This window comes from Muscardinus avellanarius, assembly GCF_963383645.1.
Source record: "Muscardinus avellanarius genome assembly, chromosome: 7".
NCBI lineage: Eukaryota > Metazoa > Chordata > Mammalia > Rodentia > Gliridae > Muscardinus > Muscardinus avellanarius.
The window spans coordinates 24,324,572-24,351,449 of record NC_137793.1 but is presented as its reverse complement, the minus strand read 5'-3'; the positions used below and the strand labels follow the sequence as shown (position 1 = coordinate 24,351,449).

The window sequence follows — 26,878 nt, the reverse complement described above, 5'->3', positions numbered from 1 at the left end:
CTACACTCTTGATGACGGCATCCTCAGTCCTACGAGGCCTCCGGTGGGATCGCCTTCTGCGGTCTTCTCTAACACTTGGTTAACGAATTCTGAGGTTTGCCCGGCGACTGGGAGACCTAAAGATAATAAAAGACACACTTAGACATGGAAACAGAGAGGAAGGAAGGGAAGAAAAGCAGGAAACATCTGGGGTCAGGAGTGGCCTTCAGCTTCACACTCGTCCCAAATGAATGTGCTGCTGCTTGCTACTACAGCCCAGAAGATCATTCTGTCCCTTAGATTCAAACCTACAATTTTAAGATCAGAAGACCAGGAAGAATGGTTAAACATTTTAAAGTGAAGTGGATGGAGCCAGGGTAGATGGTGGCACATGCTTTTAATCCTAGTACTTGGGAGGCTGAGACAGGAGGATCACAGGTTTGAGGACAACATAGTGAGGCTCTCAACAATCTAGTGAGATGCAAATCAAAACTATGCTGAGATTCCTTTTAACCCCAATCAGGTGGCAAGCATAAAGTAATCAAATAACAAATGCTGGTGAGGATGTGGGGAAAGAGGAACTCTTTTACACTGTTGGTGGGAGTGCAAACTAGTTCAGCCACTATGGAGATCAGTATGGAGATTCCTTAGAAAACTGTGAATAGATCCACCATATGATCCCGCTCTACCACTCCTGGGTATTTTTCCAAAGGGGTTGAAATCAGAGAACTACAGTAACATATGCGTACCCATGTTTTAGCAGCACAATTCGTAATAGCCAAAATATAGAACCAACCTAGGTCCCCATCAACAGATGAATGGATTGCAAAATTATGGGAAATACACAATGGAATTCTACTCAGCTATAAAGATGAACAAAATCATGTCATTCTCAAGAAGATGGAAAGTCCTGTAGAACATTATGTTAAGTGAGATCAGCTAAGCACAGAGAGAGAAGGGACATATGTTTTCTCTAATATGCCCAAACTAGGGAGTATTAGGCATACTAGAGGGACTCCAGATAATGGAGGGGAACCTCAGAAAAGCTAGAATGGAGCTGGGCGTGGTAGTGCATGCTTGTAATCCCAGCATTCGAGAGGCTGAGACCAGAGGATCGCTGTTCGCGGACAGCCTCAGCTACTTAGTGAGTGAGGCACTCTGCAACTCAGTGAGACCTGGTTTCAAAATAAAGAATGAAAAATAGGGCCGGGGGTGTAGCTTGGAGGTTGAATGCCCCTGGGTTCCATCCCCAGACCCGCAAAAAAAAAAAAAAAAAAAAAAAAAAAGGAAAGATAGAATGAAAGGATAGGAGAGGAAGAAGGCTGAGGTTGATTAGTGGAGGAGCTACATATGAATATGTGCAAAAGTACAAATATAGATAGCATGGCTAACCTGGACACTCCCTGTTAGGAGGAGGGAAGAGGAAGAGGGGAGAGAGGGCAACAAGCACGGTCTGAATGTATGCCATTTTCAGTATGTTCCACATAAAAATAAAAAATAAATAAAAAATAAATAAAATAGGGTTGGGGGTGTGGCTCAGAGGTAGAATGCCCCTGGATTCAATCCCCAGTACACACACACACACACACACACACACACACACACACACACACACACACACACTAGGGTAAATGGACTAGTAACAATAGTACAAATCCAAACCCAAAGCCTGCCAACAGACACTGCCTTCCTCAGCCTGTTGGTCTTTCCTCTGTTCTTGCAGCCAGCCTCCTCCAAATGCTCTAACTTTATCATGTTCATGGTCTAATTACATCCATGCAACTGAAACTAGCTCTAAAGGGTATGTTCAACCATTTAAAAATTATTAAATAAAATTTATGTTTCCTTTCCTTCATTAAAAAAAATTAATGAATAAGAAAAGGTGGGAAAGAAGAGGGAGAAAAGGCAAGGCCCAAAACTACCTGGAGTTAAGAAATCAAGCCGGGCCGGGCGTGGTGGTGCACGCTTGTAATCCCCTGCTTTGGGGGCGGGGACAGGAGGATTGCGCTGGTTCGAAGCCAGCCTCACTGGCTTAAGAGACCCTGTTTCCAAATAAAAATATAAAAATAGGTCTGGGAGTGTAGCCCAGAGGTAGAAGGGCTCCCAGGAACCCCAGTACCCCCCCCCCACATACACACACACAAAGAAATCAAGCCGGGCGTGTTAGTGTACACCTGTAACCCGAGCATCTGAGAGGCTGAGACAGAAGGAATATAGATCTGAGGCCAGCCATACTACCTTAGCAAGGCCCTTAGTGAGACCTTGTTTCAAAATAAAAAATAAAATAGGGCTGGGGATATAGCTCTGAAGTAGAATATCCCTGGGGTCAATACCCAGTACCACATATATAAATAATTCTCTTAATTAAAAAATAATACTAAATCAAAGTGGGTGCTCCCCATGCATCACCTTAAGCAAAAACTCTATGAGGCAAAACTCGAGCAAAAACTTTATGGGGCAAAATATAGGACAGAGGCCAGGGATGGTGGTACACACTGACAGCCCAGTACTTGGGAGGCTGAGGCAGGAGAATCACAGGTTCAAGGTCAACATGCAGTATGTCAGCAAGACCCTGTTGCACAATAAAAAATAAAAAGGGATGTGGGTGTAGCTCAGTGGTAGAATGCTCCTGAGTTAAATTCCCAGTAAAACACACACACGTCAATAAATCAAATAACAAAGGTATATTTTTGAAAGTATTAAGAAAAGTTAAAAGAGGCAGGAGTAAAAATATATCTGTTTAGTCACTGCTCACAGGAAAAATCCAAAACCTACTGTAAAAAATACACCATCTTAACCATGTGATCAAAGCTGAGCATTTCTAATAGGACAAACTGATATGTGTTTCTTGCTATTAGAATGAAAAAATATATGAAGAATTCTCGCCACAAAGAAACTGTATTTTGTTATGAGCAAAAAGATAAATCTAAGCATTGAGACATTTTAGAAGATCAATAACACCTTTTTCATTAAAAAAGAACAGGAGACTGATATAGATTAAAAGAGACAAAAGAAATATAAGTAAATGAAATGCATGATCCTCGGATGGCTGGCAAAAAAAAAAAAAAAAAAAAAAAAAGACTATGGCCAGGTGTGGTGGCGCAGGCTTGTAATCCCCGCGCTTGGGAAGTGGAGACAGGAGGATCACACAGGTTCGAAGCCAGCCTTGCTGGCTTAAGAGACCCTGTTTCCAAATAAAATATAAAATAGGTCTGTGAGTGTAACCCGGAGGTAGAAGGGTTCCATCCCCAGTACCACAAAAAAAAAAAAAAAAAAAAGACTATGAAGGGCAATACTGACACAACTAGGGAAATGGAAATATGGACTTTGTATTAGATATGATACCAATGCTCAAGTACTTAGATACAATACTGGTATTGGGGCTGAGTAGGAGAATATCCTTTTTTTCAAGGGATACATGTTAATATAGGAATAAAAACATCATTGTTTACCTTCAAATACCACCCTTTAATATATATGTAGACAGGAGAAGAAATAAAACAAATATAGAAATTAGTGAATCCAGTTGAATAAAATACAGACATTCACACTACTATTTAGTTCCATTTCCTAACGGATTGAAATCTTAAATGGAAAGATGAGAGAAAAATTAAGCACATTTCTAATTAAAATGTAACTCACCAACAAAAACAGAGTTTGTAAATTATCAGAGGACACACATGAAAGTGAAATTATGATAATGGATTATATAGTGAACAATTTAAAAAGGCCCAAAAGGTCATTCACAACCCCTAACAGATCTTTTGATGATAAAACTAAAACCAAACATTGATCATATCAATACATAAAAATGAGCCAATCATCTAGTCACTCTCAGAAAGACTTAACCAAAAAGGATTTTAATGCATATAAAAACCTAAAAATGCATTTTATGCTATGTGACTAAAATTATGTTAAATTTAAATTAAAAACAATGAACAAATTGTTCTATAAAAAGCCGGGTGTAAAAAAAAAAATCCAGGCATGGTAATACACGCTTCCAATCCAGCATTTGGGAGGCTGAGAAAGGAGGATCTTGGTTTGCAGACAGCCTCAGCTACTTAGTGAGGCCCTTTGAAAATTAAGTGAGACTCTGTTTCAAGATAAAGAATAAAAAATAGGACTGGGGGTGTAGCTTGGAGGTTGAATGCCCCTGGGTTCAATTCCCAGCACCGAAAAAAAAAAAAAAGTTTTATAAAGTGATTAAAAAAGACTAAAAAGTCTGGCAAGCCGGGCATGGTGGCACACGCCTGTAATCCCCGCGCTTGGGAGGCAGAGACAGGAGGATCACGCAGGTTCAAAGCCAGCCTCGCTGGCTTAAGAGACCCTGTTTCAATAAAAAAAAAAAAAGAAAAGAAAAAAAGTCTGGCAAAAGTTTATCAAATGCAAATGATAAAGTTATATTCATGATTATAATGCCAGGTAACAAAGCAAAATAATAAAATCTAGTAGTAAAAACTCCTTTCAAATATATCATAATTCAAAATAAACAGAAAATATGAATGAAACAAAAATATTAATGAGAGCCTCTTTCAGTTCCATACAAAGTAAATGACTCCCTCATACCCACCCCAACAAAGGAAAAGAAGCCCTAATGAGCTGGGGGTGGCAGTCCACGTGTGTAATCCCAGTTCTTGAGTGGCTGAGACAGGAGGATCACAGGTTTGCAGCCAGCCTCAGCTACTTAGTGAGGCCCTCCACAAATTAGTGAGACGCTGTTTCAAAATAAAGAGTAAAAAATAGGGCTGGGGAGGGGCATCTTGGAGGTAGAATGCCCCTGGGTTCAATCCCTAGTACCACCAAGAAAATAAAAGGCCTAATGAAAAATATTTACCAACCAACAGATATGAGAATCTTAATATAAAGCAGAAAATGCATCTTTTCCAAATGCCCATGGAATGTGTAAAATTATAAGCATATATTAGATAGCTAAGAAAATCTCAATAAATCAAAAATAAAAGATGAAACTAAAAACAAATATTCTCTACCTTCTGAAAAATTTTAAATCTCTCTCCAAGAATCCTAGAGTCAAAGTAAATCAAACCTAAAATTGCAGCTGGGCATGGTGGTACACACTTGTAATCCCAGTAACTTGGGAAGCTGAGACCGGAGCTTTGCAGCTAGCTTCAGCTACTTAGTGAGGCTGTCCACAATACTTAGTGAGGTCTTGTTTACAAATTAAAAATAAAATAGGGCTGGGAGTGTAGCTTGGAGGTAGCCTGTCCCTCAGTCCAATCCCCAGTATTGCGCAGAAGAAAAAAAAAGCACCTAAAATTGCAAAATACTCTGAAAACAATGAAAATATGACACACCAAATTTAGGAGGTTCAACTAAAGTGGGTCTCAAAGGAAATCTCAAAGGGTTTTATTTAATAAAAAAATAGAATAAAAATTAATATAACAAGAAATAAGAATATAATAACCCAAGAACTAGAAACACTGGAAAATGCAAGAGTTGGTTCTTTTGCAGAAAAAAATAGAATAAGATATCTAATTGAGTGAATAAATAAAAAACAGCCACAAAATAAAGAATAAAATGGAACACTAATCATGGGTATAGAGGCAATAAAAAACAAAGACTACTTTTTTCAATTTTAATAAATTTGAGGGCCTGGTAGAAGTGGGTAATTTCCTAGAAATATATAGTAAGTGATGAGAACCGACTCCAGAAGAAGTTGGCAAATTATCATAAAAGATAAATAAAAGTTTTCTTTTTCTTTCTTTTTTTTTTTTTTTTTTTTTTTACTATTTTTGTGGGGATGGGTACTAGCGATTGAGATTGAACTCAGGGGCATTCTAACTCCAAGCTATATACCAGCCCAGGGTCTCACTAAGTTATGAAGGGCCTCACAAGTTGCTGAGGCTAGTGGCAAATCTGCAATCATCTTGTTTCAGCCTCCCAAGTACTGAGATTACAAATGTGAGCCACCACACCGAGCATAAATAAAAGTTTTCAAACAATTAACTACAAAAAGCACATTAGGCCATATAATTTCAAGAGTCTTCTACCAAACCTTTAAGAAAAAGAAATTTCAATGATTTAAAAGTTGGTACAGAGAAAACTTTGGGGAAAACGACTGGATGGAAGTAGAGATTTTCTATATAAAAATAGCAACTAACTTGATCAAAAGCTCAGCCTGGTGGCATGCACATGTAGTCCCAGCCACACAGGAACTGAGGCAAGAGGAATGCTCAAGCCCAGGAGTTTTAGGCCAGCCAACCAGCTGGGTTTGGTGGTACACACCAGCAATTCCAATACTTGGGAGGCAGAAACAGGAGAATCACAGGTTTGAGCCCAGCCTCAACAACTCAGACTCTCAGCAAGCTAGGGAGACCCTATTTCAAAATAAAACAGTCTGGGGGTGTAGTTCAGAAGTATGATGGCCCTGGGTTCAGTTCCTAGTAGCACCAAATAAAAAACAAAATCAACCAACCAACCAATGTATAGAAAACACTGACATGTGACAAGGTTATCCCCATGAACCTGACATTCAAGAGGGTGGGAACAAGCCACCAAATACCATAAGAACTGCATGGTATTGGGCACTATCAGTATTTGTGTGAGATGAGCTAAAAGGAAGTAATAGACCTGAGAACCAAAGAAGTCTAAAGAGCCAATAGGCTTTCCTGGAAAGAAGAGGAGGCAAATCTGAGAACTGCAGCTGAAGCTGTGAGACTGTGTCCACTCTGATGAGCACAGGAGAGCGCAAGGAACCTCCAGTGAGACATGAAGGGATCTGCAGTCTGACTCCAGCCTCTAGGAACTCAGAAACTGGCCACCCAGGATTCTTGCAGGACAAGAGTTGGCACTGTTAAGAAACCCCTGGGGTTGGGAGCAAAATCCAGCAAGACAGGAAGAAAAGATGTGAACGAGATGCTCAGATAAAATGGGGGTGTGGCAGGCACAGAATAAAAAAATCTCAGCGAGAAAGCTGACATGTTTTCTTTAACATCATCTAAAAAGATGAGACTCTGAGAAGTTCTTCTAAACCAAGCATCTTATTTTTTAAAGTACCTTTATTTGTGCATGATAGTCTCACATCATGATGTAGTTCAGTGACAGTGACATCCATGCACAGCACTAGTGGGCTTTCCCCTGGCTCTCTCCCCACTCTCCCTTCCCCATACAGGACAGTGAGGCTGGGGCACTGGTATTCTCACATATGTACACAGTCACTGGAAGTAGTTCCTTCATTAATCCTCCCTTTCCCCACCCACTTTCCCTCAAACCACCTCTCTCGCTCCACTGGCTTCTCCTCCATTATGAACCAAGACTCTAAAAAGTTCAGAAAGACTAATATCACATATAAATGATCAACAAAAGAGTTTAAAAGTTAAAATCCCATAAAAAGTTACTATAAGCCAGGCATGGTGGGCACACCTGTGAACCCAGTACTTGGGAGGCTAAGACAGGATATTATAGGTTCATGACCAGCCTCAGCAATTTAGCAGGGCCTCAACTTAGTAAGATCCTGCTTTAAATAAAAAACTAAACTGAAATAGGGCTAAGGGTGAAGCTCAGAGGTAGAATACCTCTGGATTCAATTTCCAGTACCATACACACATAAAAATGATAATAGAGTTATTGTAGGAAAAACGAATAAGAGTTCTACAAATAATGAAAGCATACCTAAAGCTAGAACTATGAAATAGGTGAAGACTATAACTTACTATTATTTCAAACTGAAGTAAAAGACATTAAAGAAAATGACATGAAGCTGGGCATGGTGACGCATGCTTGTAATCCCAGCATTTGGGAGGCTGAGACAGGAGGACTGTGCAGGTTCAAAGCCAGCGTTAGCTACTTAGTGAGGCTCTTTGCAATCAGTGAGACTCTGTTTCAAAATAAAGAATAAAAAATAGCGCTGGGGGTGCAGCTCAGAGGTAGAATGCCCCTGGGTTCTATCCCCAGTACTGCAAAAAAGGAAAGAAAAAAAAAAGAAAAGAAAGAAAAAAATGACATGACATGATCATGAGAATACAAATCAGAAACAAAAACTGAGAAATAAGGTGATAAAACACAAAATAAATTAAAATAAAAGGAAAACTGTTTGTTTGTTTGTCTGTTTTGTGGTACTGGGGATGGAACCCAGGGGCACTGTACCTCCAGGCTACACCCCCAGCCCTATTTTTAGTCTTTTTATTTTTTGAAACAAGGTCTCACTGAATTGCGAAGGACCTCGCTAGGTAGCTGAAGCTGTCCACAAACCGAGATCCTCCAGTCTCCGCCTCCCGAATGCTTTGGATGACAAGCGTGCACCACCACGCCTGGCAAAAGGAAAAATTAATTCGTGAAATAAAAACAGAACTAAAAGAAACACAATGGGCTAGATTTGGCTCATGGTCAGCCACCCGCCCAGCACGTGTGATGCCCTGGGCTCAACCCCCAAAAGGAACACAAGACAACAAAAATCATGCTTGAAGAGAACAGAAGCTGAGTGGTGATGCAAGCCTGCAGTTTAAGCTACTCAGGAAGCTGAGACAGAAGGATCAAAAATTCAAGGCCAGACTGGACAACATAGTGTGACCCTATCTCAAAATTAAAAAATAAATGGGCCAGGCTTGGGAGGCAGAAACAGGAGGATTGCGCAGATTCGAAGCCAGCCTTGCTGGCTTAAGAGACCCTGTTTCCAAATAAAAAGTTATATATATATAAAAAATAGCTGTCTGGGAGTGTAGCCTGGAGATAGAAGTGTTTCCAGGAACCCCAGTACCACCATAAATAAATAAATAAATAAATAAATAAATAAATAAATAAATAAATAAATGAATGGAATAAGGAGATATAGCTTAGTGGTAAAGCATTTGTCTAGCATGTATAAGGCCCAAGTTTGATCTCCAGTTCAAAAACAGAGTAACTGCAATGAGAATACTTGAGTTTTTTCCTTAAACTGAAAGAATTTCTAATATGCCTTTGAATCATGTCTCTTATATTACGTGTTATTACAAATTTATCTAATATTCTTCTTACCTAGTGTATCTTTAATGAGGATTTCAAGCTTCTGTCCCATGTTGGGTCCTCTCTCCTCTCGAGGATTCTGTACCCGGTTTACAATCTCTTGCTTGATGGAGTTGATTACAAACAATAAATTATCTGTAAGACAGAAAAAAAAAACACTTGGAACATATCACTAACCTAGAGGAATTTGTTTTTAATTATGTAAACTGTTGTTACAGATAATCAATTAGAAAAACAGAAGGGCTGGGGTATAGATTATTAATAAATAAAGTATTTGTTTAGTATGCATGAAAGCCCTGGGTTTGATCTCCAACACACCAAAAGAGAATAATCTGGGCATTAAAATATGGATTCCTGCCGGGCATGGCGGCACACACCTGTAACCCCAGTAATCTGGGAAGCTGAGAGCACAGGTTTAAGGCCAGCCTCAGCAATTTAGCAAGGTTCTCAATAACCTGACCAAAAACAAAAGGGGAGGGGGTTCAGGTTCATGTATCTCTGAGGTAAAATGCTCCAGGGTTCAATCCCCAGTAAAAGAAAGATTCTAGGTGGGCATGGTAGTGCCTCTAATCTCAGTATTTGGGGAGGCAGAGACAGGATGATCACTGATTCGAGAGCAGCCACAGCAACTTACTGAGATCCTGTTTCAAAATAAAAATTAAAAAGCTGGGTGTGGTGGCACACGCTTGTAATCCCAGCATTTGGGAGGCTGAGACCTGAGGATCGCGGTTCGCGGACAGCCTCAGCTACTTAAGCCCTTCGCAACTCAATGAGACCCTGTTTCAAAATAAAGAATAAAAAATTGGGCAGGGGGTGTAGCTCGGAAGTCAAATGCCTCTGGGTTCCATTCCCAGACCCGCAAAAATAAATAAATAAATAAATAAATAAATAAATAAATAGGACTAAAGTTATAGCTTGGAGGTAGAATGCCTCTGGGTTCAACATCCAGTATAAGCATTAAAAAAACATTTTTGGGTTCTACTCCAATTCAGAAGATCTGGGGAAGAAGCCTAGAAACTGTATTTTAACAATTAAACAGACAGTCTAATGAGCAATCATATTTAAAAACATGGATTAAAACTATCCACACAAAGGTCAAAATATAATTATTCAATTTAAAAGAAATATTAAAATCAGGCAACAAAACTAGCTAATCCAGCATCACCATTAAAACATATTGGAAAGCCGGGCATGGTGGCTCACGCTTGTAATCCCCGCACTTGGGAGGCTGAGACAGGAGGATCGTGCAGGTTCGAAGCCAGCCGCACTGGCTTAAGACACCCTGTTTCCAAATAAAAATATGTATAAAAAAACAGGTCTGGGAGTGTAGCCTGGAGGTAGAAGGGCTTCCAGGAACCCTGGTACCACACACACAGGGGGAAAAAAAAAAAGAAAAAGAAATATATATGAAATACTGTGGTCCCAAGTGAATCCGCTCATTAGTGCAATGTTGAAATTGGGTTTGGGGGCCACAGGTACAGACACCCCCTAAGAAGAGAATGAGAATGAATCAGAGTAGGCATGTGCCTGACTGGATGGATGAACAGAAAGGATGCCAGCCAAAAACAGGGCAGAATGCAGAGAAAGCAAATAATAAAGCCAAAGAAAAAGAGAAGTCAGCACAGTTAACAGAAGGTTAGTCAAATTCTTCAATGTTTAGGTTTACCATATTCAGTGTTGAGGCCCCATAATTTCACTTTATTAGCTTCATACTGGGCTTTTTTCTTTAACCGACAAGCTCTGTAAAAGGAAGGAGCTATTAGTTCATTTTTCTTTTTTAAAGAATATTCAGAATATACTCTTTGCTGCTGACAGGTATTTTCTAATAAAAATCCAAAATCATGCCTTCTAATGTTTATCAAGGGAAAGATTATAATCATTTATCCAAAGTCATTAAAAATTTAGCACGTATTCAAAAATAAAGCTACACCAGTACAGATCTAGTAGAATGGCTAAAATAATAATTAAAAAACCTGACAATACCAGGTATTGCAGAGGATGTGAAGCAAGTGGTTCCTCATCTGTTCTTGTGGGAATGTAAAATGGCACATAAAGCTATTTTGGAAAACAGTATGCAGTTTCTCACATACATACCTGGGCACACATCCAAGAGAAATGAAAACCCATGTCTATACAAACTATATGCAAGTCAGTATTTATGGTGGTTTTACTCATACGTGCTCCAGACTGGAAAAAATATTAAAGTCCTTCACACTGTGTACAGATAAACTATAATAAATCCTTACCAAAAGAAATACTACTCAAAAATGAACAAACTATTATTCTATGAAACATGGATGAATCTCAAAGGCAGGATGTTAAGTGAAAGAAACCAGGCTCTAAAGCTATACATAGTACCCATCTATATGACATTCTAGAAAAGGAAAAATTATGAGGACAAAAAAATAGATCCCCCTTAGGTGAGAGAAGGGGGGATGCCTTTGTAATTTTTAAGGTGATGAAAATGTTCAATATCTTTATTTTGCTGGTAGTTATATGACTTAATATGTTTGTCAGAACTTGAAGCAGTGTACATTAAAACAGGGAAATTTTTAGTGCAAGTAAATTATACTTCAATAAACATGACTTACTAAAAAGAGCAAACAAAAAATAAAACTATAAATTTTTCATCATACTATTTTATACTGCAGTTGAATCCATCCACTTCTTGACTTACAAACTTTTTCCAAGCTAGGCATGGTGGCACAGGCCTGAAATCCTAGTACTTTGGAGGCTGAGACAGGAGGGTCACAGGTTCAAGGACAGCCTTAGCAACTTAGTGAAACTCTGTTTCAAAATAAAAAATAAAATAGGGCTGGAGGTAAAACTAAGAGGTAGAATGCTTCTGAGTTCAATCTCTAGTACCAAAAACCAAACTTTTTCCAGAAACCATAAATACCATCTTTTATTTTCACAGAAAAAAATAATACTCTTACTATAGTATTTATAAAAGAAAAATATTTCCTCCGGATGTTGTAGTCCAGTACTATAGTATTTGAAAGGCTGAGAGAGGAGGATCACAGGTTTGAGGCCAGCCTAAAGAACTTATTAAGGCCCTCAGCAACTTAGCAAGACCTTGTTTCAAAATAAAAAAAACAAGAAGTTCAGAGGTAGAATGCTCCTGGATTCAAAATGCCACAGTATAAAAAAAGGAAAAAAAAAGAAAAATATTTATGAGGAACGGCTGAAGGTCACCTCTCTGTAAAAACTCAGGGCCTACCCTCACCTCCGGGACTATTCACATGAGTGAACACTGTTACCAATTACCTGGAAGCCAGCTTGTTTTTTTCCTTCCTTGACCTTGGCCGGGCTGTTAAGGGCAGCTCGCTGACTGGGGTCAGGTCACTAATCACCTTATTCAGCTTCCGCAGCTCACTGCCTATCTGAAGTAGCTTTTTAGGATTTGGAGTCAGGTCTTCTACATCAGTTCTCCGTGACTTCTTGACTGCGTATTTTCCTATAAACAATTTAAGAGAAGTTTGAGTTCAATTATTCTAATGAACAAGAGGCACATTTTCCACAGCCATTTTATATATTTTCTTCCACCACAGCTATCTGTCACCTTTTTATTTTGGAAATCTTGGCATGTTTCACAAGTCTAGCGTGTTTAACCACCAAACCCAGAAGGGCTAGCCTCCTCTCCTTCCCACTTGTGGCTGCAAGAAATGAGGGTGGAGGGCTGGGTGTCACTCAGGGTACAGTGTTTGCCTAGGATGCACAGTGCCCTCCCCAGCACTAGACCTCCCCCAAAAAGATAGTTTCTTTCTTCTTTTTTTTTTTTCTTTTCATGGTAGTGGGGATTTTACCCATGGCATTCTACCTCTGAGCTACACCCATAGCCCTATTTTATTTTTTATTTTGAGACGGGGTCTCACTAAGTTGTGGAGGGCCTCACTAAGTAGCGGAGGCTAGCTGAACCCGTGATCCTCCTGTCAGCTTCCCTAGCATTGGGAATACAAGTGTGTGTCACCACACCCAGCGTCTATCTCTAGGTTTCTAGCCTCAGTACAATAGATTCTTAATTATTTGAATGGATGTACCAAGCATCTCAAATCTTGGGATTGAATCTTGGGATTGGAGTAAAGTCCAACTTAAAATCAGTAGCAGGGTATAATATGTAGTCAGGAAGAGAGAAGATAATATTCAATCAAAAGAAAGTTTGGAGATTTTGCCCAAAATAAGACTTTTTTTTTTTTTTTCCGGAATTGGGGATTGGATCCAGGGGCATTATACCTCCGAGTGACACTCCCAGATTTATTTATTTATTATTTATTTATTTATTTATTTGGTGGTACTGGGGTTCCAGGAAACCCTTCTACCTCCGGGCTACACTCCCAGGCCATTTTATATATATATATATATATATATTTTATTTGGGAACAGGGTCTCTTAGCCAGTGAGGCTGGCTTCAAACTGGTGAGATCCTCCTGTCTTCACCTCCCAACAGTGGGGGGGGGGGTATAAGCGTTTACAAGCATGTGCCACCAGCCCAGGCTCCCAGCTTTACTTTTTATTCTTTATTTTGAAACAATGTCTCACTAAGTTGCAGAGGGTCTCACTAAGTAGCTGAGGCTGGCAGTGAACTTGAGATTCTCCTGTTTCAGCCTCCCAAGTATTGAGATTACAAGTATGTGCCACTAAGTCCAGGCAAATCAAGACATTTTAAATTAGGACTGAAAAGTTTCTCAAACATGTACATTTTTGTCTAGGACTCAAAACTCCAACAAGAATGGCAATGTCTGAAATAACAGATGTCTGCTTTCACTTCTTAGGCTGCTCTAATAATAATCTTACAGAAGACTTCTGGTCTTGCCCTTGCCCTCTCACCGTAGATGAAAGAGATGGCTCTGCCCTCTGCCCTCTTACACACACTCAACAGTTTCCCTAACACTCATCACAAGCTACCTGGATTTATTTATTGGACTTATATTTTCATTTCTGGCAGAAAGTAATCTGAACATAAAAATTTCATAATTATTTACTGAGAAACAGCGAAGTATACATCTGGCTGCCAATAGAGAAAATGAGGCCTATAGAATTAATATTCTCAAAATTGCTTAGAAACTTAAATCTATAGCAATGAGTAAATACTAAACTGCTTTTTGAGCTGGGCTTATTAGCACTTCTCTTCTCTGCCTTTTTTTTTTTTTTTTTTTTTCCGGTACTGGTGATGGAACCCAGGAGCATTCTACCTCCGAGCAACACCCCAACTCTTTTTTATTCTTTATTTTGAAACAGGGTCTCACTGAGTTGCAAAGGGCCTCACTAAGTAGCTGAAGCTGGCTGTGAAATACGATCTTCTCAGCCTCCCAAATGCTCGGAATATAAGCGTGCGCTACCATGCTCAGCTCCCTCTCTGCCATTTTTTATAAAGACTTTGGAATAGTATAAAAATAACATTTGTGCAGAAAAAAAAATCTTCTTAATCACAGATTTCTGGATTCACAATTCAAGATCTACCCAAGACTGGAAGCATCTCATGCTTACTACTATTTAACTCTTCTCTTGCCACTCCTTTTTCACAACTATGCTTTCTATCTTTTCCCTCTCCTTTTCTTCCACCACTTTCCATTATAGTTACACTTAGGACTGGGATCAGATGAGAATGGAAGAGAGGGATGCTGAAGCCCCCTTTCTTTCTCCCCAGGCCTTCTGGATATAGAAACTGTGACGGTCAAGAACTGGCAGCCTGTGGATGGAGTAAGTAGGATCCAAAGGAAGTAGAAGGAAAAATGTTTCACCATCCTTCCTCCTCCTCCGGTGACGGCGTTGACACTAGTCAAAGCTATTCATGAGCACAGAGCAGCTGTGGCACCTACAGCAGCTCTACTTACCCCTCCAGCGGGCTAGAAAGTACATGAAGCATTATAGTTCAGTATCTCTATTGTAACACTAAATATTTGACTGTGACCCCCTCTTACCATGATGCAAGCCATTTTTCTGGTACATATTACTTGGCAAAGTATCTCGGTTCCACTCAGAGGGCCTCAGGATCCTTTCTTGTTGTGATGGTGTAAGCTGTTCGCTATACTCCCAGAAGTACCTTCTTTTACCTCTCTTCCGAGAGGATATTGAAGTCATCTCCTTCAAGTCTTCTACAGAATCATTTTCAAAGCCTTAAAAGAAAGACCCCCCCCCCAAGTTGTTAAGCTCCATAAGTTTCAATAAATTCGTCAGGAAAAACAAAAAGATCCTTCTATTTATAAGGAGACATTTCCTTTCATCTGAAAACATCATTGGCATGTCAAAGATAATAAACTAGGTCTATAAAGCAGCCTAACATATAAATCTCTAACTCAAACTATTTAGAGATTAATAAACATAGATAAATACACTGTTTATCTTCCTTAAGCTTCTCTTTGGTTTTTATAAGTTACATATGATACTTTTTTTTGGCACCTTCACATGGGATGAGAAAACAAATACAGCAACAAGAATCTCAAAAGTACCATTAGATAATGTACATAGAAGCTACACTGTGATTTTTAAGTGTCTTCCTTTAATATTTATGTATCTGAAACATTCCAGACAGAAAGTTAAGAGTGCTTCTGTAACTGGTGCCCTAGTTTTATGAGGTTTTTCTTGCTGCTGCCCACCTTTTTAGAAAAGTACAAAAGAAAGCCAGGTATGGTGCACGTTTGTAATCCCAGTAATTGCGAGGCTGAGAAAGGAGGATCATTGGTTTGAGAACAGCCTCAGCAAGTAGTGAGACTCTCAGCAACTTAGTATGACCCTATTTCAAAATAAAAAATAGGTTTGGGGATGTAGCTCAGAGGTAGAATGCCCCGGAGTTGAATCCTCAGTGCCACACACACACAAGAAAAGGACAGTACAAAAGATAATTCTCACCTGAACAATCAAAAAAATTTTATATGCTTATTCTAAATTTTTACTGGAAGCCACATGTGTTTATTTTTTTCTTTTTGAGATGTGGGGGTCCTGCTAACTGCCCAGGCTGGTCTTAAATCTTTTTTTTTAATTGGTGTATTATATTCGTACATCATATTGAAGTAAAAAAAGAAACTTGTGCGTACATACATGTACACATCACCGATTTAACCCCTATCCAGTTCCCACCCCATTCCCTCCCCATCCCTCCTTCCCTTGCTCGGCTTAGTGGTTGACTTCGATATGTTTAAGTACATTGCGTGTTTTAGAGAATTTCCTTCTTCCTCCCTCCCATCCCCTCACTTAGGTTGTCTTGTTTGCTCCTCTATAGGATTTCCTTTTTCATCTAGAGTTCCTCCTATAATCCATTTCTCCTTAGCTTTCACATATTAGGGAAAACATCTGATTTCTTATTTTTTGTGACTGACTAATCTCGGTCTTAAATCTTAAATCCTGAATTCAGGTGATTCTCTCCTCTCAGCCTCCTAAGTAGCTGGGACCACAGGTGTGTGTCATTGCACTTAGCTACCTCACTTTTTTTTTTTTTTTTTGGTGGTACTGGGAATGGAACCCAGGGGCCTTCTACCTTCGGGCTACACTCCCAGATCTATTATAGTTTATTTGGAAACAGGGTCTCTTAAGCCAGCTGAGGCTGGCTTTGAACCTGAGTGATCCTCCTGTCTCAGCCTCCCAAGCGCGGGGATTACAAGCGTGTGCCATCACACCCGGCGCTACCTCACTTTTTAAGGGGCTACTTTCTTTCCTAGTGAGAAGTTTCAGAAACTACTTAATTCTGAGTTGCAATGATTGTTGATTATACCTAATGTAGGACAACCTGCCAATCTTAACCTCAGAGAATGAAGTGTATGCCACAGCTAAGTATGTGGGGAGTGAGGCGCTACGCTCATGCTCACGATGGTCACAGGCCCTAGCTTAAAGAGCCAGAAGAACTCGGCAGCCTTGGCTGAGCAAATGGCCACCTTTCCTCATAAAAATATGACTCTTCTGCAAATATCACTAAGAAAGTGATGACATCTGTCCATTTTGGGAAAACATCTGAATTTATTACCAAGTTTTCTTCAGAGTTAGAATCAATCAGGAATATGATTCTATTTATATGACATTCTGAGAAAGGCAAAACCAGAGACATAGTGGTTGCCAGTGGCTGGAGTTGGAGGAAGGGGATGGTGATAAAGAAGCATGAGTGAATTTGGGAGGCTCATCAAACTATTCACTATCTTGATTGTGTACCAGGCATGGTGGCATCTGCCTGTAATCCCAGTACTGGGAAGGCTAAGACCGGAGGATCACAGGTCTCAAGACAGCTTCAGCAAGTAGTGCGACTCTCATTAACCTGGTGGGACCTTGTTTCAAAATATAAATAAAATAGGGCTGGGGATGTATCTTGGAGGTAGAATGCCTCTGGGTTCAATCCCAGTACCAAAAAAAAAAAAAAGTTAAAATGCATGCCCCAACCCTGGAAAAATTCATAGGAGTAATTTTAATGAGAAAATTATACTTCAATAAACATGACTTTATTTTATTTATTTATTTATTTATTTATTTATTTATTTATTTATTTATTTATTTATTTTGCGGGTCTAGGGATGGAACCCAGGGGCATTCGACCTCTGAGCTATACCCCCTGCCCTATTTTGTATTCTTTATTTTGAAACTGGGTCTGAGTTGCAGAGGGCCTCACTAAGTAGTTGAGGCTGTCTGCGAACCGTGATCCTCTAGTCTCAGCCTCCCAAATGCTGGGATTACAAGCGTGCGCCACCACACCCGGCAAACATGACTTTAAAAAAGGATAATGGGGTAATCCCCGCGCTTGGGAGGCGGAGACAGGAGGATCGCGCAGGTTCGAAGCCAGCCGCGCTGGCGTAAGAGACCCTGTTTCAAAAATATAAAATAGGTCTGGGAGTGTAGCCCGGAGGAAGAAGGGTTTCCAGGAACCCCAGTACCACCAAAAAAAAAAAAAAAAGGATAATGGGCAATGGTGAAGACAAGCTTTTTGTAGTAATCATGGCATCTATAGTACAGTCACAGGTCACTTTTAAGTGGCTCACAGTGCCTGAGCCAAAGCAGATACTAAACATACATATTTGCTTATGTTGATATGTGTACACATTTAACATATATTTACATGTAACACATATTTACATGTACACACACACACACACACACACACTTTTTGCAGTATTGCCAATTGAACTCAGGGTTGCACATATACTGTGAGAAAGTGCTCCAGCACTGAACTAAACCCCTAAGCCCTTTTTAAGCTTTTTTTTTTTTTGAGACTGAATCTTTCTAAGTTGCCAGGCTGGCCTCCAATTTGTGATACTCCTGCTTGTGCCTTCTGAGCAGTTTTGATCACAGGTGTTCACCACCACATCCAGCTGAAAAGTAATTTTTTAAAAAGTAAATTACTAGTCGGGCGTGGCAACGCACGCTTGTAATCCCTGCACTTGGGAGGCGGAGACAGGAGGATCGCGCTGGTTTGGAGCCAGCCTTGCTGGCTTAAGAGACCCTGTTTCCTAATAAAAAATATATATATAAAATAGGTCTGGGAGTGTAGCCCAGAGGAAGAAGGGCTTCCAGGAACCCCAGTACCACCAAAAAAAAAAAAAGTAAATTACTTTGCCGGGTGTGGTGGCACACGCGTGTAATCCTAGCATTTGGAAGACTGAGACAGGAGGATCACGGTTTGCAGACAGCCTGGACTACTACTGGACTACTACTTAGTGAGGCCCTTTGCAACTCAGTGAGACCCTGTTTCAAAATAATAAATAGGGCTGGGAGTATAGTGCAGAGGTAGAATGCCCCTGGGTTCTATTCCCAGTACCACAAAATAAATAAATAAATAAAATAATAAAATAAATCACTTAATGCAACATTTCTCATGGCGTCTGTTCCTTTTTCTTTATAGTTGAATATACAACTATAATGATCTCATTACTTCTCATTATCAAAAGGAAGTAAAAAGGCCACATTTGCTGCCTAAAATTCTAATCACACATCTGTGGTTAATGCAGACTACTGCTATTAAGCTAGTAAAAGTCAACTGTGAAAATGCTTAGTGGGGATTATAAAAGAAACGCTCATTTTAGGGGCCTAATCCTTGGTCTTAGAATCATGTAATTTCACGACTCCAAACAGTTATAGCTTGTCCACAGAATAGGCCCTATTAAAACTTGGCAGTCAGTCCACAATAGGGACTGAAACCTCATTTTGAGCCTTTCCTGGAACTTCTTAGGCTCACGAACTGTTGCAACCATCTGCCAAGAAACAGCATTAAGGAGCTAGTCATCACAAAAGGGTTGTTGTAAACTTTCTGCTACAAATTAAACTAATCAACACTCTCTTAAAACTAGTACTTTGAAGAAACTATAACTATCCTTATTTTTCAGATTCAAAGAAATTCTATTTTCACCAATAATTCACTTTTGCATCCTTGAAGTTCTTTGTTTAGCTCTTTCATGAAAAAGAAATTTTCATCAGCAAATTTGAATGAAACCCAAATAATACCACAAAACTGTGTTAATTCTACGTTGAAAGCATGTCCTTCATTAACATTTGTGACAGTTTTCCAAGTAATACTAACCAAGGCACTTCAAGTCAGCTGGAAATAAATGAATTTAAATGCCATCCACACACTTAGCAGCATTATTAAATAGGTCCAAGAAGAGAACTTGACTCTGCTAAGTGCCAGCTAATGCATAAAGCTACTGCCTGTTGCTTAAAAACAACACACTTAGCTGGGCGTGATGGCACAGGTTTGTAATCCCAGCATTCCAGAGGCTGAGACTAGAAGATCATGGTTTGCAGACAGCCTCAGCTACTTAGTGAGGCCCTCTGCAAATTAGTGAGATCTTGTTTCAAATAAAGAATAAAATACAGGGCAGGGGGTGTAGCTCTGAGGTAGAATGCCCCTGGGTTCCATCCCCAGACATGCAAAAAAAATAAAATAAAATAAAACAAGCAGCTCACAAGTGAGGGCTTTTCTATGAGGAGCAAGGGAAGAGAGTGTGACATAATGGGACAAGATCAACTGTAACACTGGTTTCCCCTCCTTATCAGTCAAAAGTCTAAGAAAATAGAAATGGGGGTTAATTTACCATGAGATCACTCTTCATAATCTCTGTTTTCAATACATTTATCCATATGAAATACATGAAAAGATCAAGGGTAAACTTAAACTGAAGCTAAAAGCCAAAGAAGGATAGCCAGTTATGATGACAAATGCCTATAATCCCAACTACTCAAAAGACTGAAGCAGGAAAATTGCAAGTTTCAAGGCTAGCCTGGGAAACTTGGCAAAACCCAGTCTCAAAATAAAATAAAATGGACTGGTGATGTATCTCAGTGGCAAAGCCCTTGCCTAGCATGTGTGAGGCCCTGGGTTCAAGGTCTAGTATAGGAAAAGAAAAAGAAAGTCTGTAAGACACAACACCTAGCTTCAATATGGCTCCTGTGGACCAAAGAAAGCCCCATAACCCCAGGCTCCAGGCTGGCCTCTAGAGACCCAGGGCCCAGACCCACTCCTGAGCCAGGCCAGGTCCTATAAAACCAGACTTCAGACTGGTCCCCAGGGACAAAGGTATCAGGTCCACCTGCTCACTGACCTAGACCAGCCCACTTAATGACTTCAGCAGCAAACCAGCACAAGAAATAAGAATAAAAAGAACAAAGAAAGCATAAAGGACTTATGGGATACCATCAAGTAAAACATTACTTACATTACAGAAATATCAGAAGGAAAAGAAAAAGGGAAAAGGCTGAAGGCTCATGTGAGGGAATAATTACTAGAAAGGGAAATGAATATTTAGATCAGTAAAGCTAAAATAAATCCCTTAAATAGACTGAAATTAATAAGATCTTCATCAAGATACATTGCAATCATTACATTTTCAAAATTAAATTATAAAAAATATTTTCAAAGTGACAAGACACAAATAACTACTTGTTACATACAAGGGGACTCTTATAAAACTATAAGTGGGCCAGGAGTGGTGGCGCATGCTTGTAATCCCCGCGCTTGGGAGGCTGAGACAGGAGGATCACACAGGTTCGAAGCCAGCCTCAACTACTTAGTGAGGCCCTCAGCAACTTAGTGAGACCCTGTTTCCAAATAAAGTATAAAATAGGTCTGGGAGTATAGCCTGGAGGTAGAAAGCCTTTGGGTTCCACCCCCCAGTGCCACACACACACACACACACACAAAAAAAAAAACTATCAGTGGTTTTCTTAGCAGAAATTGGTGATATATTCAAAGTGCCGAAAGAAAAACAACCCTGCCAAATAAGAATACTATACCCAGCAAATCTGTCCTTCAGAAATGAAGGATAGGCTTTCCTAGACCAAGAAAAGCCAAGGAAGTTCGTCATTACTATATGTGTCTTACAACACAAGAATGCTTCAAGTTTAAATGAAAGAATACTAGCTAATAACATAAAAATATATGAAAGAATAAAACTCACCGTATAAACGAATACAGTCAAATTCAGAATGCTCTAATACTAAAACAGTGATATGTAAATCACACTTTAGTTTGAAAATCAGAAATCAAAAGTATTAAAACTATACATTAATGAAGACACAATACAAAAGTATATAAACTATGACATAAAAACATAAGATATCAGAAAAAATTTAAAGTGCAGAGTTTTGGTGTGTACTTGAAGTTAAACTATTTTCAGCTTAAGATGAACTAACAATTATGTTTTATGTAAGTTCCATAGCAATCACAAAGAAAAAACTTATAGTACATTCACAAAAGATAAAGAAATAAAAGCATACTCTAGAAAAATATCAACAAATCACAAAGGAAGACAGCAAGAGAAGAATGCAACAAAAAAGTACAGACCAGTCAGAAAACAACCAACAAAATGGCAATAGTAAATCCTTACTTATTAATATCAATTAAAAAAACAATATCAATTAAAAAAAGAGTTCCTGAATGAATACCAAGCACTAACTATATACTGCCTCTAAGAGACGAACTTTAGCTTTAAGAACACATGTACACTGAAAGTGAAGAAATAAAAAAGCCCAAGAAAAATTTAACAAAAAAGAAAAATAGACTTTGAGTGAAAAACTAGAGGACATAACAATTGTAAATATATAGAACCCACACCAGAGCATCTAAATATATGAAGCAAACATTAACATAACTGAAAGAAAAAATAGATGTTAAGTGAAAAGAAAGATCTCAAGTGAACAAGTAAACTTATATTTCAAGTTAGGAAAAAGAAGAATACCATAAGAATTAACCTAGCAGAAGGAAAGAAATAACAAAGATCAGGAAAAAATAAATGAAATAGAGACTAGAAAATAATAGATAAGATCAATGACGAGATGCCATTTGAAAAGATAAACAGGCCGGGTGTGGTGGCACACACTTAAAATCCCAGTACTTGGGAGGCTGAGACAGGAGGATCACACAGGTTTGAAGCCAGCCTCAGCTACTTAGTGAGACCTGTTTCAAAATAAAGAATTAAAAAAAAAAATAGGGCAGGGGGTGTAGCTTGGAGGTTGAATGCTCTGGGTTGCATCCCTAGACCCGGAAAAAAAAAAAAAAATTAACCAAGAAAGTGACAAATCTATTCACTGAAAATTACAAACACTGATGAAAGAAACTGGAGAAGACACAAATAATTGGAAAGATAGCCTATCTTTATGGATCTAGAGAAATAATATTGTCAAAGTGTGCATACTTGCCGGAGCCAGCCGGCAAAAGTACGGGTTCCAAAGAGAGGAGTGAGGATTAAAGAATTTAACTCTTAAGAATTTGATTCCAAGAATTTTTTATTCTAATGTGGGGGGACCGCCAGCCTACTCCTGAGTCGATATCTCTACTGGCCAACCCCTGCTCCTGGGTCAATATTTCCTACTGGCCGACAATGGGTTTATTTCTCTTGAGGTATTTATACAGTTACAGGTCAATCAATACCCTCGTGCCATCACCACCTGATCTCCTCAGACCTTTTGAACCTTCTATGACCCCAAACCTTGTTGAGACTGGGCAAAGGACAGTCAGCTGAGTCAGAAATATTCTTTTAGGGGAAAACCTTAATGGCTCCCCACACATACTTTTTTGTTTATGGTACTAAGGTTTGAAAGCAGGGGCATTCTGTATTGAGCTACACTCCCAGGCTGGTTTTATTTATTATTTTATTTTATTGTATTTTACAGAACTGAGGACTAAACCCAGGGTGTTCTACCTCTGAGCTACATCCCCAGTCCTATTTTTTTTCTGTATTTTGAAACAGTCTCACTAAGTTGCTAAGGGCCTCACTAAGTTGCTGAAGCTGGCCATGAACCTGTAGTCCTCCTGTCTTAAACTCCATGCGCCACCATGCCCAGCTTATTTTATTTTATTTTTTTAAACAGTTGGTAGAAGTATGGTTGTGGTAGCTATCAAGTTTAGAGGAAAATCCTATGTATATTAACAAAAACTAGCTTTACCTTTTGGGTTTATTCCTAATAAATTAGTGGCATATTATATCATGGACAACAGTTAATGTAGATTTAATAAAGGGAGATTAAATTTTTAAAGATTTTCCGCTTATTTAGAAATGCACAGAAATGTATATGTTCAGATACTAGGTACTTCACTATTTTGTGTTCCTAAATTCTCTTTATATTAGTATTAATATAATAATAAAAAATTATTATCATGCAGTACTGGGGATTGAAACCAGGGGCATTTGGCCTCCAAGCTACACCCCCTACCCTATTTTTCATTCTTTATTTTGAAACAGGGTCTCACTGAGTTGCAGAGGGCCTCACTAAGTAGCTGAGGTTGTCTGCGAACTGCAATCCTCCTGTCTCAGCCTCTGAATGCTGGGATTACAAGTGTGTGCCACCACGCCTGGGTTCTTATATTATTTTAATAATATGTATTTTCATTTATATTTTCCACTATAGGGTGGGTATATCACTTTTTACTTTCCATATAAATTTAAAGCTTTCTGTGATAGTAAATATTTGAAAGTATGCAAATATAGAAAACATGAAAAATATGAAACAAATACTCAGCATTATATAACTTTTTGTGATTATGAAATACCCTCATGGTTCTTTGTTTGCATGTGTTCTTGTTTTCTTGTAGAAAAACAATTTTTTTAAATGTGCATACTACCCAAAGTGATCTATAGATTTTGAGGTGAGTCTCATCAAAATTCTAATTACATTTCTCATAAGAGTAGAAAAAACAACCCTAAAATTCATATGGAGCCACCAAAGATCCTTAATAGCCAAAGCAACCTTGAGCAGGAATAACAAAGCTGGAGGCATCACAGTATATGGTTTCAAAGACTACAGAGCTATAGCAATCAGAAAGGTATGGTGCCCGCCGGGTATGGTGGCGCACGCTTGTAATCCCAGCACTTGGGAGGCTGAGACAGGAGGATCGCCCAGGTTTGATGCCAGCCTCAGCTACTTAGGCTCTCAGCAACTTAGTGAGGCCCTGTTTCCAAATAAAATAGAAAATAGGTCTGGGAGTATAGCCCGGAGGTAGAAAAGCCCCTGGGTTCCACCCCCAGTACCACACACACACACAAAAGAAAGGTATGGTGCTGGCCTCAAAATATAAATAGACACCAATGAAATAGAATAGAGAGCCCATAATTAAGTTCATATATATACAACTGGTATCTAACAAAGATGCCAGGAACACACAATAGGAAAAGGGTAATCTCTTCAATAAATAGTGATAGAAAAAACTGAATATCCACGTGCAGACAAATGAAATTAGACCCTTATCACCCACATCATATGAAAAAAATTAAGTCAAGTGGGTGTGGTGGCGTATATCTGTAATCCCAGTACTTGGGAGGCTGAGACAGGAGGATCGCACAGGTTTGATGCCAGCCTCAGCTACTTAGGCTCTCAGCAACTTAGTGAGGCCCTGTTTCCAAATAAAATAGAAAATAGGTCTGGGAGTATAGCCCGGAGGTAGAAAAGCCCCTGGGTTCCACCCCCAGTACCACACACACACACACAAAAGAAAGGTATGGTGCTGGCCTCAAAATATAAATAGACACCAATGAAATAGAATAGAGAGCCCATAATTAAGTTCATATATATACAACTGGTACCTAACAAAGATGCCAGGAACACACAATAGGAAAAGGGTAATCTCTTCAATAAATAGTGATAGAAAAAACTGAATATCCACGTACAGACAAATGAAATTAGACCCTTATCACCCACATCATATGAAAAAAATTAAGTCAAGTGGGTGTGGTGGTGTATATCTGTAATCCCAGTACTTGGGAGGCTGAGACAAAAGGATTGCAAGTTTGAGGCCAATCTCAAAATTTAGCAACACCCTGGTTTCTTTGTTTATTTACAAGGACTCAAACCCAGGGGGATTCTACCTCTAAGCTATATTCATCATTTTTATTTTTATCTTTTAAAATTTGAAACAGGGTCTCACTAAATTGCTGAGGCTATCCTCAAACCTGTAATCCTCCTGGCCTCAGCCTCCTAACTACTATTATTATAGGCATGCACCACCAACAGTGAGATCCTGATTCAAAATAAAAATAAAAAGAGCTGGAGGTGTAGCTCAAAGGTAGACTGTCCCAGGTCCAATGCCCAGTACCATTGTGGGGTGCTGGGGAGGGGTTAAATATAAGACTGAAAACAGTAAAATTACTAAAAGAAAACATAGAGAAAAAGCTCCGTGAAATTGGTCTGGCCAATGATTTCTGATTATGATATGAAAATCCCAGGCAACAAAAGCCAAACTGGACACTGCATCAAATTAAAAAGCTTCTGCACCATAAAGGAAATGATTGCACAGTAAACAACCTATGAAATGAAAGAAAACATTTGCAGACAATATATCTGATAATAAGTTAATATACAAAATAAATGTAAGCAACTAAAAAATAACAAGAAAACAACCTGATTTACAAAAGGGCAAAGGACCTGAATAAGTATTTGTGGAAAGACATAAAATGGCCAATAAATTTATGAAAACAGTCTCAATACCACAATTATCAAGGAAATACAAATAAACACTATAGTAAGATACTACCTCACACCTGTTAGGATGGTGATTATTGAAAAAAGAAAGATAAGTGCTGTCAAGAATGTGGAAAACAAGCCAGGCGTGGTGACACACGCTTGTAATCCCAGTATTTGAGAGGCTGAGACAGGAGGATCACAGGTTCACAGCCAGCCTCAGCTGCTTAGAGAGGCCCTCTGCAACTTAGTGAGACCCTGTTTCAAAATAAAGAATAAAATAGGGCTGGGGATGTAACTCGCAGGTAGAATGCTCCTAGGTTCAATCCCCACTACAGAAAAAAATAAAAATGTGGAAAACAGTACTTGGGAGACTGAGGAGGATAACAGGTTTATGACCAGCCTCAGCTATTTAGTGAGGCTCTCCGCACTTAATAAGACTCTGTTTTAAAATAAATAATAAAACATAGGGTTGGGGGTGTAGCTCAGAGGTAGAATGCTCCTGGGTTCAATCCCTAGTAACACACACATACAAAAAAAATGTGGAAAAATGCCAGGCACATAGGCACATGCCTATAATCCCAGTACTCGGGAAGCTGAAACAGGAAGATTGCAGATTTGTGGTCAGTCCCAACAACTTAGTGAGGCTACCCGAAACTTAGTGAGATCTGTTAAAAAAAAAAAAAAAAAAAAAAAAAACACTGAGATAGTGGCACACACCTGTAATCCCAGACTTGGGAGGCTGAGATGGGATTTGAAGACAGCCTCAGCAACTTACCAAGACCCTTTTTCAAAAAATCAAGTGGAAAGAGCCAGTCATGGTGGTACACTTCCTGTAATCCTAGCTACTCTGGAGGCTGAGACAGAAGGTTTGTAAATTTAAGAACAGCCTGGGCAACTTTCAAGACATTGTCTCAAAAATAAAAAGAGCTGAGGTATATAGTTCAGTGGTAGAGTACTTGCCTAGCATGTGCAGGGCCCTAGGTTTGATCTCCAATGCTGGAGACAGACACAAAGACAGAGAAGAGCGGAGAAGAGAGAGAGAGAAGGGAGGAGGAGGAGGAGACGGAGGAGGGGG

The 26,878-nt window shown here is 39.2% G+C and overlaps 1 protein-coding gene across 1 annotated transcript in view; it reads right to left on the bottom strand.

Moving 5' to 3' along the window:
* The window catches only part of CREBRF (CREB3 regulatory factor), a gene marked incomplete at both ends in the record, with an annotated part of 41,335 nt that continues 14,457 nt past the window's right edge, over positions 1 to 26,878 (bottom strand). Inside the window, 5 exons of the mRNA XM_080698637.1 lie at positions 1 to 116; positions 8,950 to 9,072; positions 10,604 to 10,677; positions 12,205 to 12,394; positions 14,859 to 15,053. Of these exons, the coding sequence (XP_080554763.1) occupies positions 1 to 116; positions 8,950 to 9,072; positions 10,604 to 10,677; positions 12,205 to 12,394; positions 14,859 to 15,053 (698 nt within the window). The remainder of the gene's footprint in view (positions 117 to 8,949; positions 9,073 to 10,603; positions 10,678 to 12,204; positions 12,395 to 14,858; positions 15,054 to 26,878) is intronic.